At 33.0% G+C, this 20,701-nt stretch overlaps 1 protein-coding gene across 10 annotated transcripts in view; it reads right to left on the reverse strand.

Moving 5' to 3' along the window:
* Positions 1–20,405, reverse strand: part of LOC145291906 (uncharacterized) — an 81,263-nt gene extending 60,858 nt beyond the window's left edge. For 7 of the 10 annotated variants that reach the window (XM_080137730.1, XM_080137727.1, XM_080137736.1 and 4 more), the window contains exons 1-3: positions 16,988–17,181; positions 9,270–9,320; positions 4,457–4,548 (exon numbers count right to left, since the gene is read on the reverse strand). Coding sequence is in view for 2 of the 10 variants with exons in the window: in XM_080137736.1 (XP_079993862.1) it covers positions 4,527–4,548; positions 9,270–9,320; positions 16,988–17,130 (216 nt within the window). In the remaining 8 variants the exon portion in view is untranslated. Of the gene's footprint in view, positions 1–4,456; positions 4,549–5,298; positions 5,785–9,269; positions 9,321–16,987; positions 17,182–20,320 lie in introns of those variants that run through there. The other 3 variants (XM_080137734.1, XM_080137733.1, XM_080137732.1) reach the window with 2 other exon arrangements.
* Between the last annotated feature and the right edge of the window lie 296 nt (positions 20,406–20,701).

Genomic DNA, 20,701 nt, shown 5'->3' on the forward strand with positions numbered 1-20,701 from the left:
GTATGTTTTTTAAATGTTGGCTTTGTTTTTCGATTCATGGAATTGCATGAGAAAAACAGCCCCGGAATCATCAGCTAACATTTGTCATATCACAAAAAATATCTTTTTCTAAAGACTTAGCCCCCCCCCCAACCACTGAAGGAATCTCACATCTATTGTTTTAATTTGTTTTCACACTTACTTACTAAACGTTTATATGGAACCTCTCAGAGAGTTCACAGTTGGGTATGAAACCGTTTTGAAAACTTTTTTTAGTGCTTCTGTCCAATCAGGTCACTGAGTATATCTCTGAAATAATTAATGTTTGTGTTTTTCGTTTGAAATTCTTTAAACCGAGTACTTTGAAATTAAAAACAATTTATAGAAATTTATGGAAATTTGAAAACTTATAACTGTTAAACTATCTCTCAAATAGCTATTTAAAGTTGTATTTAAAAAGAAATGTTTAAAAATAATAATATACTTTTTCCTGAGTAAGTCCCAAAGTTTCATTAAAAATCAATAATTATAGATTTTCTAACTATCTTGGATTAATAGATACATTTGTCTTAATAATGATGCATAGATTGTTCTTGGAAACAAAATCTACTTTTAGAGTTATGACTAAAATTAAATTTATCAATATTTTAGAGATATTTTAAGTTGATATCCCCCTCCCATGAGTAAATGTGGTATTGTGGTGACTGAAATAATTCTTCTCTAAGAATATGATAGACAAAAAGAGTAGACAAATAGGAACTTATGTACAAACTGTATCAATAAAAATGGCATGCAAAAATTGGCACAAGCAAAAATTGTAAAATTGGTTAAATGTGGAAAAAATAGCAGGAGTGAAAGATATAGATAAAAATCTCATGAGTTTATGAAAATCTTGGATGCAATGTATAAAGGGAAAACATAACTTGGTAAATTAAAAATAAATCATATCTATGTTTAAAAGTAGATGTGGAGTCTCAGCTAATAATTAATTACCTTTCAATACTGATGTCATCTTAGAAATCTGTCGACTATACTAGCATATTTATTCATTTTTCAGATTTCACATATAATACTAAATAGATGTTACTTCCAAAGCATTAATTATGTCATAATCTTAAAAAAAATTATAATCAATGCTTGCGTTAAAATGTAGTACTTGTTCTGATATTATACTTTATTTAGTCTGTTCTTGGTCAGTGAAAGAAAAGTTCTTCTAAACTGGAGCATATTTTTGCTATGAGAGATAAATTCTGTGCTTTTTAATTTTTTAGGCGATTTCATCTGGTTTTACGATTTTGCCAGTCAGACTTAGAGATAGAAAAAAGTTACCTACCCTAAAAAGTTATGGAGGATCATTTTATGTTTAATTTATATGCAAAACTAATTAATCATAAAATAATTTTTTCCGGGATGTTCACACGTAATCATTTGAAAAACTTAAAATCACATCTTTATGAGGGATAGCTGAGGTCCTCATCTACTTTAGAATATATATATAATTTAATTTTAATTTGATAAACTTCTTAATGTTATCCTGGTGCTTATCGATAAAAATACACAGGTGAAAATATGAAAGTACAGTAGGTTTGCAACAACAGATGACACATACAAATTTATTGTCTTGACTATTAGCCACTATCTTATGTAACTTTAGAACCACATTTTCGACACATTTAGTCATTATCATAAAATCCTACAAACAACAACATCTAGAAACAACACCATCACAATTGCAGCATCTTTAGAGAAAGTAGTTCCTATTTCCCCACCTAAATAATAAGTCCTTCTATCATCCTCAGTCAAAACTGGGAGGAAAAATACATCTTCTACAGATATTGTGCTTGCACCTCTCGTAACGGGATCATAAATTCATAGACATAGCATAATCTTTTCATTTCCCGATTCAAACATAATAAATTCTCCCTTCTCAAATTCCGCCCATTCTCATTGGTTGAGAGCTGACAATTCGATTATTCTGGAATCTACCTCTTAATACATAGACAAATGCTCCAGAACTTTTCAAATATGGCGATACAAGAGGCAATCGTTTAAAAAAATAAACCAAATACAAACATAACCTCTCATAAACAGAAAATTAAATACTAATAACCTTACACTTACCTATGCACACATTAACAACACGCTACTATCGCCCCCCCCCCTCAACAAAAACAAACCCTGAAAAAAATATGTACGGGTATCATTTTTTATTTTTCGATTTTGGAGTTATTTTTTTTTTATTTAATGCCATCCCCCAATTTTTTTGTTTTTGTTCCGTCTGCCTGCTTCCCACCGGACTACAACTTGGATGTCTTCAAGTCCAACGTTAACAAATTCCTAATGAACCGTCCCCTTAAGTAAACACTTCATCAAATCTCCACACTAACGTAATGTACTTGCAATAACCCTTATCCTTGAGTGGCTTCCGGGCCTTGATAAGTGGTGATCACTGTGTAAAAAAAAAAAAAAAAAAAAAAAGTATTTGCGGGTGGGTATCCTGATAATGATTATCAAGGTTACATTTGAGGCAAATACTTTGACACCCCCCTCACAAAATGGACGTTAGCTGCTATGTTTGATTTTAGACAAATTATACTTCCTGTGGAGTATTTTGTTTACTTCTCTTTTCTGGACTCTTTATTGACACTGTTTATGTTTTTTTTTTTTATAGGTAAAATTTTACCTTAGCTCCACATCCACACTTTTTTTTTTTAAATGCCGACCTTTTTTTCGACTATGCTGATTAAGAAAATCTCATTTATATTTGGCAGATATAAGTAGTTATCGAGATATAAAGACCTGTATTACGCACTTTAAATCAGTGGTCGCCAGATTTGTACGCATGCTTGAGGAACAAATCTAATTCTATCCGACCAACACTGCCCCCCCCCAATTTTTTGTTAGTTTATAGTATTTGGGGGTGGATATTCTAACAACGATTATCAAGGTTAAATTTGGGGCAAATATTTTGACAACCCCTTCCTTACAAAATGGAGTGTCTATTCTGATAGCCATTCTTAATATGGGGAGGTTGAGGTATCTATTCTGAAAACCGTTCTTAACATAGAGAGGTTTGGGAGTTCATTCTGAAAGCTGTTCTTAACATGAAGAGATTGGGTGTGTCTATTCCGAAAGCCTTTCTTAACATGAGGAGGTTGGGAGTTAGGCTACAACAACAACAACCATACTTTAATTTTTGTACGAGTGGGGGGGGGGGCATGCTTCCATTGGGCAACACCAGTTAACGGGTCCTGCTAGTATTTAAATAATTTAAGTTAATAATCTTGTAAAAAACATAATTCTAGTTATGCTTTTAAAACGCTATTCTGTTAGAAATGAGTGATCACCGTATGTATATGCGAGACTGATCTCTCACTCTGAATTCTAAAATAATTGTTTTACCAAGTTTTTCAAGATATTCAAACGTAATTGTCTAAAACAGTAGATATATCTGTTATTTTTGGGGGACGGGAGCACCTTAGTTCTCATCTACAAATTTACCGACTTTTCCTTAAATTATTTAATATCAAAATAGTACTAAATATTCTTTAACGTTTTCTTGTATAATGTTAAAAATATCTAAACTGTAGAATGTATTGTAATGAAATTATTTGCCTAAGTATTAAAAATAAAACCATTCCCTATTAAAGTAAAAGCGAAAAATATGCTGGGGGGGGGGACAAAACATTTTTCAGTTTCAATTTCATAGGTAACGTTTTTGCCAAGAAAACACGACAAAACTAATACAGAAAAAACTGTTTAAACACTTCAATATAGTCAATTTTTCTTTAATATTCAATTTGGCTTCTTTTTTTTTTCCTTTTCTTACCAAAAAATGTGGCTTTGCTTTTGAATTTGGCCTTTTTTCCTGAAAAATTTGGCTTCAAACATTTATTTTAGTCTGGCACCCCTGTGCTGTTCAGTTCCAGCAAATTTCACAATTGCTGACTTCAACGCGCTCTCGTATTTTTCTGCTGTAAAAAAAAAAAAAAACAAAAAAAAACTACTCGATCAAATTAAATGAATTTTTTTTCCGGAGATCTTCAGTCCAAAACAGATACGTACAATATAACCTTTTTTCGATATTTTCATTTTTTAATGTCTTGACTAAACTGTACAAGTGCCATTTTTGTATATGAGATAGTAACTAACTCTCTTGTGAAAAGAACTTAAGCATTTACGACTTACGATTATTTAGAAAGCCAATCTTATTATAGGGAGGGCTTCTTTTTTTTCTTTTTAACTATTCTGAATTTCATAATGCATTATAACTTTAAGATAAACATTTCTTATTCATTTTACCACTGAATGAAATAAAGTCAGTTTTTATTTTGAAAAATTATTGATTTTATGAAAGATTGCCGTAAAGTTCGTTTCATTTTGTTTTTAAGTTTGATGGACGCGGGCGATTTTTAGCGGTGTGGCCAGGGTATTCCGACATCGACGTTTACAAAAAATAAATAAAATAAAAACTTACGTTTTAATTTTTCGGAAGGTCTCTAAGAGAAATTTAAAGTTGACTGAAACAGGGGTCCAAAAATCGGCGCTTATGTCAACGGATCATTAAATCTAAGGGAGATAACCAGCATAAATAAGCATATTTTGCAAGATATTTGGGACGCTGAAATAATCCAGTAGAACAATGAAAGAATGTTAAATGGAAAAAAGAAATGATTACACGATTACTGTAGCCGAGTTCCGGAAATTGCTGAAGCAGTTCATGAAAAGGAAACAAGTTAGCGAAGTTAATCAACAAACTTAAAAATATAACACTGTTAAGTAACAAAATAAACTTATTAACGCACACAAAACAAAAGTAAACAGATGAAACGATGTTAATTAATCAACAAAAATTAAATAAACTTGTTAATTAATCAAGAAGTTGTTGTCCAATTAGCCAAAAAAAAAATGCTTCCATTATTTAAGAGAAAAGGCAACACTTTATCTTGTGCAGAATCTTTGAACGTTGTCATTTTTCCTCTTTTTTAAAAATAGATTTGTACATAATAGTAAAATAAAATAAACTTAAATCATAGACAGAAGTGACTGATTACCTAAAATAAAGAAAAACAAATTTCTTATTTTTTAATTTTTTTATTTTTGTTTTAAAAAAATTACATTTACGGTTTAAATACTTCAAAATCTTCTTCAAAAGCGTTTTCTATTTTCGTTGTTTTGTGTACGTTAATTATTATACCTTGCAAAATGAAACTACAGTTACTAGTAAAAAAATTCCTGGTGTTATTCGGATTGAGTATTTTTCCCCCAGTTAAATTTATCACACAAAATTTTGAACATAACCATTGTTGCAACCCTTACCTTGATTGATTGATTGATTTAGAACTCTTGTCGTTGAGTGGAATTTTTCCACACTTCGTAGTGTTCCTGAAAAAATTATTTTTTGTTTTAATTGTTACAATTTACGATGCTTTATTGACAGTCTTGTCTTGCAGTTAAGCCCGGCAAACTCGAAAGTAAGTTCGACAACTCTAGAAGGGTCAAATAAGTATTTACACCGTCAAATCACGAATTATTAAAGTGTTAAAGCATTAAATAAAAACAAATATTTGATAAAAATTATTTACAAAAATATTTAAATGTTACTGATCCGCGCTATTTTTTAATCGTATTTCCAAGTTTAATTAAAGTTTGATGATGTTTTTTTTTATTCAATTGTAAGGTTAAAGTACAGAATAGGTACAAAACACCCTCCCCTCCTCATGTTAAGAATGGCTTTTGAAATAATAGCGTTATTATTTCAGCGCGGATCAATAAGTGCATTACTAATGCACAGCAAAGTTTTATGGTTTTTAAAAAATATTTTAATATTTTTTAATTGCATTTGAGGGTAAAACCGTCAAATCACCATATTACAAATTATTAAAGTTTTATCACGATATTACGAATTATTAATGTTTTAAAATATTTTTTGAAATATTTTATTTCAAGTTTACGCTTTCGCTTTACACACGACAAAGTTTTCAGGATCTTTTTTTATTTTGTTCTGTTAAGACAATACTTTCTAAAATTGTTTCTTTTTTCTGTTAAATAAATAATTATAAATATATAAAAATGTATATTTTGTTCGTTTACTTTATTTAATCAAGTGGTTACTACCAATTCGTTCAATATAATTTTCTTAACACATGATTTGACGGTGTAAATACTGATGTGACTCTTCTAGAGGTGTCGAACTTACTTTCGAGTTTGCCGGGCTTAATTGCAAGACTGCCGCTTTATTTTCATAGTCATTTAAAAAAAAAAATTATACAAAATACTGTTAGAAACTCGCTCAATATATGTTACCGTGACATAAGCTGACATATATTCGGTGGGGTTTTAACAGTATTTTGTATAGTTCTTTTTTAATTTTTAACTCCTTTTCCCAAACTTACCGTGTTCAACAGAGTCTGGCGCCGTTTGTAGTTTTCAAATACATCGGTAAACACTGTTTTGTCGAGCTGAATAAACATTTTACATTAAATAAAAACACTAAAAAATTATCCAGTTAAGTAGAAAAGTAACTTATCTTGCCTTTGATAGCATTTATTTGTTATATATATATGTTATTTAACAACTTTTTCGAATCTATCTGTATAATAATACAGCACCCCCCTTTTTTTAATCGTAAATTCTGGAATTTAGAGATGGGGGTCAATTTCCTAAACATCCGCCGCAATTTTTTTTTTTTTTTTTTTTTTACTCACCATAACTTTATTAAAGTTTTTTTTGCTTAAACAAAATAATGCGTTTCGCTTACATGTAAATAAAAATAATAGGTTCGTTATAATTCGTGATAAATACTGAATATTTTATTAAAATTGGTTAATTTCTTGATTTGGGGGGGGGGTAAGTAAAGAGAGGGAGTGAAAATGTTTATTCATTTTGGACTAGACTCACTTTTCACATAGCTTTTTGTCGTTTGAAATATAAAATAGGAGGGTTAGTTGAAATTAGTGACCATGTACAAAAAAACTTGGAATATATTTATTTGGCGAAGTAAAAGTAAAGATAATTCTGTTATATTTAGGAGTCTTATTGAGAGTGATTGTTGAGAGATGTGGCTGTGTCTTAGAGTCTTAGTGAGAGAGATGTTGTTAAGAGTTTATGTTGAGAGATGATGTTGTTGTGTTCGTGTTATGAAGATTCATATATATTAAAAATAATGTTCATTACTTAGAAGTGTAGATATGAGATGTAGAGTTCACATTGTAGATATGAGATGTGTATGTCAAGACATTCTAAACCACATGATATACAAGACATATAACAACAATTTTCACTTTACCTTTTGGTAGAATCACAACACAAAGACGACGTTTATAAAAACACATGATGGGTTTATTTCTTCTCACGACCGGCCGTGGTTTTCATCATCAAGAATTCAAAGCTTCACATTCTAAGTTTCAAAAGTGACCGTCTCACTTCTAGACGTTTGAATCCCAACTGGACTCTCATCTCCTCAAACTCTCTCTCTGTTTCTCCCCCTTCTCCCCCAGTTCTCCTCCTTTAACTCTAAAGTTTTCTAACTATATCTAGAACTTCCCATTTTCCATGACGTCATACACATGTTAAAACATGTGTTTTCTTTCACGTGTTCTGGACATACATGTCCAAAACTTTTTCCTCTGTTTACAAAAGGAATTTTAACCTATATTCTCAGTAACCTATTTTTCCAATATGTTAAAACATGTTTATTAAATTATCTTGTATAGTTGCATTCCTCAGTTGAATTTTTCATAACAAAATTGACAGTGCACATTCTTTTCTTGAAACTATTTTATCTCTAAGCTAAAGAATCGTTTGTTTTACATTCCATTTTCTAATTCTCTCTCGTAATCTATTTCTAAACCTAAATTACGAGGTTCGAATTTCGTCTATGCTATTTCATTTTCATTTTAACTAAATCTCTCTATTTTTATACTTACATGAAAAGGGGACAGCCCTTATCATGTAACAATTCTAGGTACGGGCAAAAATGAGCGGGCAAAAATAAGGGGACCTAGTTTTGAAAGCCGATTTATCATAATTTTTTTTTTGTAGGTTTCCGACTACTTTTTGATAGTATTTGAAAAATAAAAGACTAAAGTTAATTTCCTAAAGGAAAAAAAATATTGGTACTAGTGCACTTATTGATCCATGCTGAAATAATAACGTTATTATTTAAAAAGCCATTCTTAACATGGGGAGGGGAGGGTGTTTTGTACCTATTCTATACTTTAACCTTACAATTGAATAAAAAAACATATAAAACTTTAATTAAACTTGGAAATACGATTTAAAAAATAGTGTGGATCAGTAAGTACGCTAGCACCAAAATATTTGTACACGTGAAAAAAAAGTAGTGAAAAATGTTTTCACGGCGAGCTAACCAATTCAGCTAAATTTTGAAGTTTAATAAATTGATTGTAAAAATCCTTTAAAAGATAAATATTAGTTTTCTGGGTCTATTTCAAAGATGATTAATAAAGTAAAGTCCTAAGATATTGAATTAACTAAAATAATTTAAAAAAAACACCTTGTTTGTGCAAAAATAACTTAATTAGCCCTCAAAAAGCAAATAATTTAATTTACCATTCGCCAAAAACACAACAAATAAAGCTTTGTAAACACGACTATAAGGAGGCCCAAAATTTCAGCCAATCAAAACGCTGTTTCAAAATGAAGTCATGATAGTAAAAGGAGGTAGGGGTTTAAGATTTCACCCCCCCCCCACCAGACGTGCATCCATACATTCCTATTCTGAATGTTTGTATCAATTTTTATCATTTTTTAATTTAATTATTTTTTATGTTCTTGTTTTTAAATTTTTTTTTTAATTATTGTTCAAGCTTATATAAAAATTATGTTACACCGAAAGTTTCACATTCTTGCGAGCAAGGAAATTATTAAAATCTTGCATATAAAAATTATGGAAAATCTGTAATTTAAATAAAAAAGTAGAAATATCTTTGCTATTATAATTTTTTTTTGTGAAAATATTAAATAAACAATGCTTAATTCAATGGTAATATCGGTAGTTCAAGAAATTCATTATATTATGAGTTATATCGAATTCAATGAATTGAATTTACAAGATACTGTAAAACTGTTTCAGAAAGCATGATAATAGAGGTCCTTTATTAAAGGAGGACTTGTACACTTGGCTAACCATAAATGAGAGAAATAACATTTTGGGTAAAGAAATAATATAGAATGTAGCAAGCTAGGGTGAAGAGCAGAGAAATGGAAAGAAGATAAATGGGACTAAAAGTCCCAGTATGTAATGGAGAATATAATAATCACATCACCTTGAGATGACACGTGAACTGACGAGAAAACAGTGTAAGGGCAACTTGTTCCTGGAAAAGAAAATGGCACCATGAGCTGACGTGAAACATGACACAGTACGTAATATGTGAGTAGAGTTAGCGGCTAGGTAGTAAGATTTTAAAATATATGTGGCAATTAAGCTACACGGAATTTTCCATGTTTCATCCTTGTGAGAATTCCCACGAGGATGAAAAACAGAATATATCATTCAAACACTACCGTGTTTGAATATATGGTTAAGTGGCAGGATAACCTTCTCAGCTGTATTGTGAAACTACTGTTTCTACCAATTCACCACTCTCACGAAAAGAGAAGTAACAAGTGAAACAGAGAGAATGAAGAACAAAAGAGAGATAATTGGGCGGATTTTATTGAAAGCAGCCGAGTGCCATACATTGTTATGTGCATGTTATGTTTATGGGGGCAAAAAAATAAGACTGGAATTAAACAAAAAACAAGTGAATTTGCAGGAAGCCTGGAAAAATCATGGATTATAATAGAAAAATGCGAGCATGAAAAGTAATATGGTAAGCTTAAACATGGAAAAGTAAAGGACTAGTTGTTAAAACGAAAAGAAAAGGAATCGGAAAAGTCTGAGTCGCACGTCAATGTTCAATCTACACAGGTCTGAACGCTTCTTTCTTAGAACTGCCCGCCTATGGAACACTGTTCTACTGGTTTGCTTCTTGACCGGCTACAATATCGTTGCCTTCAAGTCCAATGTAAACAAGTTTGGAAAAGTTTGACGATGTTCACTCTACACAGGTCTGAACACTTCTGCCCACTCCCCCTAGCAACTTGCTTTTATGGTGCCTAGGCACACCTCAAAATCATGTGTGAGGCACGATTTTTCAAGAACTGTTCGAGACTGTGAACATTAAAAGACCATGGTCGCCATCTTGGATCTTTTCATTTTTATCCTTCTCAGCCCGCACAACAGACAGATGCGAGCATGTTTTTGCAGAAAACCTTCTCTATTTTCCCCACATATTCTAGTAAAAAATATAATAAATTTATAACTTAAAATATTACAGCATTATGAATTTTTTTTAAAATTCAATTTATAACATTATATAATCAATTCTTAATGCTGCAATATTTTAAGTTATAAATTTATTATATTTTTTACTAGGATATCTTGTCCTTCTCTTTACTTTTCCATGTTTAAGCTTAACCATATTACTTTTCATGCTCGCATTTATATATATATATATATATATATATATATATATATATATATATATATATATATATGCCAAACTTTCATCAAAAAATAATTAGTTCTAACAATAAAAAAATTAATAAGCTACAAAATACAATCATACAAAATATAGCAGGCTGAAACTGTAGAAAAAAAAATAAATGTCCCCTACAAGGCTCATGTAAAATAAAAAATGTAGTCTATAGCTGCACAGTATCAAAAACCCCAAATCTAAATGAATTTAATAGCAACCATAACTCAACCACCCGATTAAATAATGACACCAACTTTAACCAATCTACTAATCAAATACAAACCAACCCACCATATAATAATCAAACACCTAATCTACCGGAAAATAATTACACTAAACAAGAGGCAATATATTTTGGTTCCACATCTGGCTTAATAAAACATAGAATTTCAACGTACAGATATTCATTTAAAAATCACTCCCTGTTAAACCAAACTACCCTATCCAAGCATATTTTGCGACTCAAGGATAACAATATTTCTTTCAATTTGAAATGGCAAATAATAGGGTCTTATAAAGCATACAAACTAGGAGATAAATTCTGTGCACTGTGTACAAAAAAGACCCTAAAAATTTTAAAATATGAAGATATAAAAAATAGAACCACCCTATTAAATGCAAGAGAAGAACTTATTTTAGCATGCAGTCATAAACGTTGGTTTAAATTTAATAAATATAAACCACCTTAAATCATTAAAAATGTTACTTATTAATATTCAATATTAAAATTAAACTATAACTTGACATGCTTATTAAAAAAAATTTTTGATCATCAATATTATTGTTATTATTAATTGATCTGATATATCAACCATTATTATATATTATTAAAATATATTCTTAACCTTAACCTATATATTTTTAATTTCAATAAATAAATAAATTATCAAATATTAAATTCAATAATTTTAAAATAGATTATAATATATTGTTTGCTTGATTTATTATTCCTTAATAAATTAAGTTAAACACTAATTATCTCCCTTGCATTGTTTAATTAAAGAAATAAGATTATATTCCCCTTTTCTTTCTTCAGTTTAAAATTTAGCGTTTTAATCAAACGTATGCTAACCGATATAAAATATTCCATTAGCATTCTTTTTGAAAATTTATCATTTCATAAGTTGGAAAGCTATAATAAACATCCATATGAATGCTTTGACCTTAATTGTTGATTTCAAAAGCCGAAGAATTAAAAGGTAAATAATTATATATATTTATATTTATATATATATATATATATATATATATATATATATATATGTATGTGTGTGTATATATATATATATATATATGTGTGTGTGTATATATATATATATATATATATATATATATATATGTATATATATATATGTATATATATATATATGTATGTATACATATATGTGTGTGTGTCTATGAATTTTATTAGAAATATATTATTATATTATATTTAAACCAAATTCAGATTTATAATTGTATTCTATTTTATTTCTATCTTTAACCCATATTAATTTTCTTATCAAGTAAATGCATACCTTTATTTTAATTTTTTCCAGATACATCTGCCTATACTTTTAATGCTAGCTTTATTTATGGTGTCTTTTACATATATTAAAAACCCTTCCCAATACTTTGCTGATGAGGAAACTTTGTTTGTTAAAAATACTATATGTAAAAACTATTGTCCGTGGCTTAATGTCTACCACAATAAAAACATTGCTTTCCAAAACGATCGTACAAATTATTGATTTTGTTGTTGTTCCTTCTTGTGAAACGGATTTTTAATTTAATTCTAATTTGAATTTTAAATTATCAATCACATTACTGAATATATATATATATATATATATATATATATATATATATATATATATATATATACGCTGATGGGAGTTAGTTAACTCGAAACACGCGTGTACGTAGATTACTGTTTAAAAATAATAAATAAAAATGGTATATATATATGCACAGCACCAGTAAATAAGTTATATCCGTTTGAAGGGACAAAGAGACTTTATTCTCGAGCGTACAGAACGAAACTCAAAATCAAACTGAAAGCGTAAACATAAAATGGAAGAAGCAGACAACACGTGAAAATAACACCCTTATGCAGAGTTATCTTTCTTGACTGATATTCGATCATAATTCAATACTGATGTGACGCTTTTTCTTTTTTTCTTTATCTTTTCTCAAGATTAAAGCTCATAAAGCCAGTCACAAAAGGTTAGTAGCATAATCTTTCAGGTAGGATGGTTTCGCCCTACATCTGAGAGAGACATGCATGTCTTTTTCTATCGACCATCAATGAGATGGGGTGTATTTTGTCATTTCTGTGGGAGGAATCGACAATGGGGAAGGGGGGCTTGTTGGTTGACTGTTTAGTAGTAACCTCTTGTTGCTGGTTATGCTGCTAATCATCTCAGGGATGGAGGTCTTGGTATGTAAGGCCAGGTCGCTATCTTCCTCATCACTGTCATCTGGATGTTCAAAACTAATCCTCAGGCTGTTACCTAGAGTAGAAGGGACCCTGAAGTAATCATCTTTGTGGACCTTGTATGTACCGACCCTTAACAGGGAGCCAGCAAACTTTCGAATGTATATCCACTCATCTTGCTAGGATGAAACTAAGTATCACTCACATCCATTATTTTTTGAAAGGTCACTGTGAAGGTACACAATGTCTCCAACATTCACCTCCATATAAAGCCTACATGAGTAGTTGGGAGCCTTACACTGTTCACTGTAAACGTGGTTGGGCTTGTGCCTATAATGTTGTTCTTCTATAGGATTTATATCATTGAAATGAATGCATTCATTGGTAAACTGGTCCCTATGCTACAAGATTTCTCTGGAGGACAAACCGAGTGATACAAACCTACAGTTCAACATGCTACAGAGATAGAGACTGTAAAGATGTGCAGACCAGCTGAGATCAACTTGAGGAGCTCTTGCTGTACATCTTGGACAGTCTTTTCAGCAACAGGATTATGATTGAGGTTTTTAGGGTTACCTATCTCTATTGAGATATGGTGAGTGAGCAGAAACCCATCATTTTAAGGAATTGAAGCTGGGGACAGAGTCTGTCCTTACGACAGCAAGTGGATTATTGATGGGCCTGATGGACAAACAGGTCTTTAGAATAGCCTCTTGCAATGTGTCCTTTTGCTCATTTGAAATAAGGAGTGCCACAGTATAAGAACTGATGTGCTCCCGTAAGACAAAAGTTAGTTGTCTATTTCTCCCCTTATTGCAACAACCACAGCAGCAAATCCAAGCCTCAGTGCATTGGGGGGGGGGGGTTATAGGACTGAGGAACAGCTACAAGTGGGGAACTGCTCAATGAAGCACAGTGGTGACATGACAATACAATTTTGTTCATGGCTTCAGCCAAGTCCAAGGCATAGAAATATTGGCTAACTACCTGTTGCATTTGGTGTTTGGTAGGGTGTCCCAGCTTAATATGCAGCACCGTCAGTAAGGCATGTAGGGCATGTCTCGGAAAAATAATTGCATCTTGTTGTGGGAGAAGAGGATCCTTTTAACAAACAACTGCAAGGCCATCCTAGGCTAATATGGCGGCCTGAAGATATTTTTTCATATCCTTAATGCCATTAAGTTGCTTTGACAGGCAAGTTCCCTGCATCAGGTGTGCCCGTGTTCGTCTAAGGTTTGAGCACTCATTTTAATTCCTTTCCATGTAGAACCGTTGGTATACGGAGGTTTGATGATCTCTTAATTATCTCTTTAAGAGAAGTCCTAAACAAACCGACCTCCTCCTGCACCTGTAAGAAGGAGCAGACCTGACATGTTGGATGCCTGCACTCAGAAGTATTATGGCTGGCAAAATCAGCAGGCAAGTTACCTCTGCCCACAAGGTGTTGGATGGAAGCCAGAAAATGGCAGACAGTTGACAGGAACAATGTTAATCTGAGGCTGGTCGAAAATTGGCCTTGGCAGAACTTTTCATAGACCTGAACACAGGGCTTGCTATCGGTGAGGACAGTGGGATGATGTCTGACTGAATCAGGTATTGGCCAAAATATTTGATCACTGCAGCAATAGCCAATTCTTCGACTTCACATTGTAACCAGGTGGGTTGGTGGCTGTGTAGTCTCGCAGAAAAATGACCACAGAGCAGTAGTCTCCCTTCTCTGTCTGCATACATCAGGGAACCAATATTGTGTTGTCTGACAGAACCGTTAGTCATGATCCACAACTGGTTGGCAGGACAGGGTACATGAATGGTTTTTGCCAAAGTAAGGTGCTTCTGAGCAGCGAAGAATACCTCATGTAAGTTGTCAGACCAGTTTGCAGCATCCTGTGACTCTTTTCCTGCAGTGGCTTCATCTAAAGGGCTAAGAAAGTGGGAACAGTTAGGAATGACATGGTTTAAGACCTTGTAGGCTCCTATGAATGATCATAGACCCTTCACAATTTTGGGAGACAGGAGCTAAGTGTAGTGATACGGTGAGGCCCAGCTGACAAGGATCCTTCTGACCATATCCACTCAAGGACATATGGTTTTGCTGGTGGATAGTCTTAAATTGGCCAGAGATAGAGTTGAAAGGACTCTACGCTAAACTGATAATAGGTTCTCAACGCTATTCCCTCCACAGTAAAGATCATCAGCAAGCTTTGCCACATATCCCTCCACCAACAAGTAGCCTAGTATTCTACAAATTAGTTCTTCCAGAGCTGTTTCTGATCCTGGCATACCCATTGTGCATTTTGTATAAACATGCATGCCTCTGAAAGGGGTCACAGCACCACAATATTTCATAGATTCCTTTGCCAAGAGGATCTGATAGAAGGCACTAGTGAGGTCGGTTTTGATAATCCATTGTCACTGACCTATGTAGCAGCCGAAACTCGCTACAGTCACAGACAGAAGCTAATTCTTGCGACTTGAGATTTGAAATCTATTTTCTCCCTGGCTTGTCCAATCACAAGCCAGCTCTCAATCATGTGACCAAGTACATAAAAGGCGAAATCTGAAACTCTTAACCCTCTTTCATCCTTACCCTGCTGGGCAGCACACATTAGCCTGGGGCTTTGGCCCCAGGCCAAACAGAGTACAAGCTAACATAGCGACCTTTTAACTCCCATTTGTTTCCACGTGCGGTACCCAAACGAACATTCTTTATCATGCTAAAGAACTGCTCTCATCGATACACCGACACACACACACATGCACACACCCTTTGTTCTGTCTCTACTATCAGATGCACACTCCCACAAAAACACATTGAAAACCTTTCTCCTTTAATCGGCTTTCTTCGCCCGGTGACTACTAGCTATAAACATGTATAATGGAACTATTCTCTCCTTCAACCAGCTGGCAATATATTAATTCTATCTTTACACAAAAACACTTCCACCTGCTAACCCGTTTCTCTTATCTACTAACGCTACTAACGAAGGTGACAAATAAAGTTGTTTATTAATATAGAATGAAATTCCATTTCGTTGTCTCTTATTCTATACCTATCTTCCTTAGAGTGGAGTTAATGTTCGGCATGGAAGATGGCTGAGACTTCGCTTATCAACCAATGCTGGAAAATGCAGTAACTAGGTGATGTCCTCCATTAAGCTTTTCAACAAGGAAGGATGGCCTCACATACTCCACTGCTACTCTGATATCTTCTGGACGGGAAAATACACCAATGTTTTCTAACTCATCGAACTTAAGTTGCAGTTCTCAAAGTCTGTTTTCATTGTATAGTGGAAGTCAGCCTCGAAGTTGGGGCAGCTGAGTAGGACCCATGTTAAGCTAAACGAGCCACTATACCCAAATAGATCCTCTCCAAAAATTTCATAAAACTCAGAATTAAGCTGCTGAAATTTCAACTTCTCTGCAGAGGATAACATGTCATCTGGTTCAATAACCACACAGAAAGCGATTTTGTCATGGCCTTTGCTTGAAATTGGGTAGGTACTTGCCATGCCAGAAGATATTCTTGTTGGAATGAACATAGATATAGCCTGGCAAGTGTGTTGTGATCAACGTATTTGTTGTGGTTAACTGATGTTGTTGACAAGACACACTTTTCTTCCTACACTCCTTGTGATTATGGGTAGTGGCCAAGGTTTAACTGATACTACACGGCCTGAATCCTAATGAGGCTCAATGGCAAATTCGTCATCCTCATCATCGGGCATGGAGAGTTCCAAGTACTTGCCAGGCCACACTGTGGTTTGTTGGTGTGGAACACGTAAAACATGAGCACATATGATCAGTCTCGTGTCGAGAGGGGATGTAGTAAAGCCATACCTGAATTGTGTGTCGCTAATCCATATCTCAAACTTAGCGGGTCTCACTGGTCATTACTGCACATGAATGGGACACCGCCAAGTATCTCAGTATCAAGATCCTCAGCAACTTTGAAGATGTGAGGTTGCATGATGTGGCCCTCACTTGAAACCACACCAAAGACCATAACCGTAGCTGGAAATTTTGTTTCACCAGCCTGGGCACATACCTGTCATTCATGGCAATCCAGTGATGCATTTTGAGAGTGCTGGAAATGGTCCTGTTGTCATAACTTGGATCAGTAGAGAGCATGAGTTGTACAGTGGTGTATTTCCAATCTCGCTCATTGAACATTGTGTCACCATCAGACATGATAGACGGCTCCTATTACTCTTGGGATTGTACACAATTGGCCAACTAGTAGATGGTTTGCAAAAAAAAAGAAAACCGGTTTTCATCAATAGGAAATGGAATTACGTCATCTTTTCTAGGGTGACAATTTTATCGTTCCACCCTATATATATATATATATATATATATATATATATACTAGCATGGATACCCAGCATTGGCAGGGTCAACATGAAGTTTGGTTTGGTCACACCTTCTATACTAAGAATATTGAACAGTTTTTCATTACCCCAACAAAAATTTCAAAAATAAAAGAACAAATGAAAACACGAAAATGTAACCGCCCCCCCCCCCACAAAAAAAAGTAGTACGTGACAAACTCTCCACCAGATATTTCAACAGAAGGGATACAAAGAGAAGCTATTCTCTGGATATTTTATGACTATATTCCAGTTTAAGCGAATTTCTTTTATGCTACCTCAGGCTAGAAAGATAAAAAAAAAAATAAAAACAAACTGTAAATAATTAAATTTCAAAAATACCAAAGTAGAATTTGTATTAACCGAAATACACGTTTTTATGTTATAAAAATGATAAGTTATTGCATTATTAAAAGAAAAAAAATTTACAGTTACGATGTCAGAAAAATGTGAAGAAAAAACTGGTAAGAAAATATAAATGAAAGTTTTTTGGTTTTTGTTTTAAATAGAGAATCGTGGTTGAATTGGATTGTTTGTTTATTTTAAAATAAAAATCCACTGGACTAGAACATTAATTGCAAAATCACGGAAATTATTTTATTTAAACTAATTCCAAAAATAATACTTGAAAGTTTTTAGTTTTAATATCCGCCAAAAAAGAAAACAAAAACAAAAAGAACAAAGTTAGCATATAGGGGAAATAACTCAAACTGATTTATAAAAAAATTGAAGTTGGTAAAAATAAATTAAATTAGATATGCTATCAATATAAATCAAATTTAAATAATAAACTTAAATAGAACACTTAAAACAATTCTCTCACTATAAACAATAACTAATACACTGTTATTTAATAAAATCGATTTTCTTTAATGTAAATGCAAATGAGGTCACCTCTTAATCGTATATTTTGCAAGAATTATACTATATATATAGGAATGAATGAAATAATAAAGTAATGGACCTTTTGTATATATTAATCAAATTGTGAACAAACAAATAAACAAACAGGAATACGGATTTATATATATAGATATTGCTATAATTATTATTATTTTTTATTTAATACCTATATGCATTAGTGTTCCATCCTTTTGGGAATCATCAGTGCAGAGAGTTATGATTACAGCCAGTCGGGAGATTCGAATCCGGCCATGAAGCTATCTCTAACTCTATTAGCAAGGAACAAACCACATGGCCAATGTAAACGGCAAGAAATACAGTTGAAATTAACATTTATATAAATATGTCTAGACTGTTAGAGTGATCCTATGATTGAATTTTTTAAAAAAGAAACATCGAAATAATGGAAAGCTTAACAGTTAAGGAGGAGCTTATATAGAGGATATATATCTGATATTTCCCCAAAACCTCTGGCCTTAATGGAGGGAAGACGAAAACTTGCTCTTATAGTTTCAAATAATCTGAAATAACAGCAAGAGGAGACTTGATTCTAAATATTTCTCTCCTCTTTTGGAAATAGGCTATGATTATGAATATCTCCAGTATCAAATAATCCTTATAAACTGTGAACTTTACTTTATGCATGAAAACCAAAAAGGGGAGCTATAACATATGAGAAATATTTGGAATCAAGTCTCTCCTTGCTGTTATTTCAGATCATTTGAAACCATAGCAGCAAGTTTTAGTCTCTCCTCCACCAAGGCTGAATAAGTGCATGAATGTGTGTGTATGCATGTGTGTATAAGTTTAGAATTGATTAGGCGTCTGTTAACTATTTTCGGACAGTGTAGGCATTTGTGTATGTATGTTTGTATCGCTTTTTGTCAAAGTACATAAGTATGTGTGTGTTTCTGTGCATCTGTACGGATGTGTGTGTGTGAGTGCATGTGAGAGAATATCAGCATCCCCAATTCCAAAGAGAAGATGGAATGTAATCCTTTGGTTAACAGTGTGCTGATTTTTTTTTATCTGATTTTCTTGATAAAAATCTGAGCTTGAGGCTCCAGGCATATGGTTTTATTTTAGTTGTGGAAAGAGATTTTAATCAGGAGAAGACCTTCTTGGGTTCTTTTCATTCAGCTGGTAGAATCTCTCTCTTGTTTTAGTTGTTTTCCTCCTCACTTTATAGGGGTTTCCAACTATTTGGGGGGTTTGGAAAGATTTCCATTGGTTGAAAATCCTTTATTAATGATGGTGGAACTTGGGTTGGGTTTGATTATTTAAGATGACTGCTCAACAAGAACTTGTTTACATTAGTCTAGAAAATGACCATGTTATAGTCAGTTGGAAAGCAACCCCACGATATCATGTTTCACACAGGTAGTTCTAGGAAAGAAACTTTGCTCATAGAATTTTTGTTTAGATTCAGGCACAGATAGAGAATAAGGGAAATTGTTGGCAATTGTTGTAGCTAGACGAATGTTCTTAAGAGGGGATTATAGATTGAATTTCAGTCGAGAACCTGCCATGTAAATAACGATAGAGCAGAAACAGACTCACAACATCCCTTTTGTGGGACACAGGAATTAGGGAAGGGAAAAATTCCTCGTACACTAGATTCAAATACTAGTTTTTTGTACCCTTTCAAGGCAGAAAAGCATACTTTTAGCAGCTCCTCCCCAGATATGACAAGAGTACTCCATCTCAGAACATATTTGCCTTTTATACAAGTAAAGGATTGCGTCAGGAGTGAGATACATTTCAAAACAGTAGAATGATCATTTTATCAGCAACATTGGCAATAGATATGTAGCGGATTATAAAATGCATGTTCACAACTCTGTCCTCAAAATGAGACAACAAATACCATATTTACAAAAAATACATCTATTTATGAACAATGTAGAAACAACATGAAAGTGTGTGAGCTGTTGTACATGTGTGTGTGCGGGTGCACATGTATGAACTTACATAAACTTGAAATATTCGTTGTGGGTAAATGCGTCTAAACATGTAAAATTACTGAATAGTTTTTTAATATTGTGGTAGATATTTTGTTCAATTGTTCATGACAGACCAATAGTTTATGGAGAATTAAGTCATCTTACCTTGAATACAGTCTGAAGATTTACTCTTCGATTGTACATCTTTACGGAGTAATGTGATATTGCGTGCGACCAGCTTCATGTCGAGGTGAAAAAGAAGAAGAGAAAGGGGAGAAATGGAAGTGGATAGATAGAGAGGTAAAAGGTCAAAGGAAATGACCTAGATGTCATGTCACTATGTCAAATGCTGGATCGACACTGTTTTGTGTGTGTGCTACACTCATGCAATTTCTTTTGTGTCCATGTGTTAGCAGCCATAACAACTCATTATAAATATGATATAAGCCTTCTATTTTAGGAGTGAAGGTTAAACCCAGAAGCTTATCAAAGCAGGGTCTTCTTCAAAATGAATACCGTTCATTTCCCAATTGTATTTTCATTTAA

This window comes from Euprymna scolopes, chromosome 13, assembly GCF_053919585.1.
Source record: "Euprymna scolopes isolate OS-2025 chromosome 13, ASM5391958v1, whole genome shotgun sequence".
NCBI classification, from domain to species: domain Eukaryota; kingdom Metazoa; phylum Mollusca; class Cephalopoda; order Sepiida; family Sepiolidae; genus Euprymna; species Euprymna scolopes.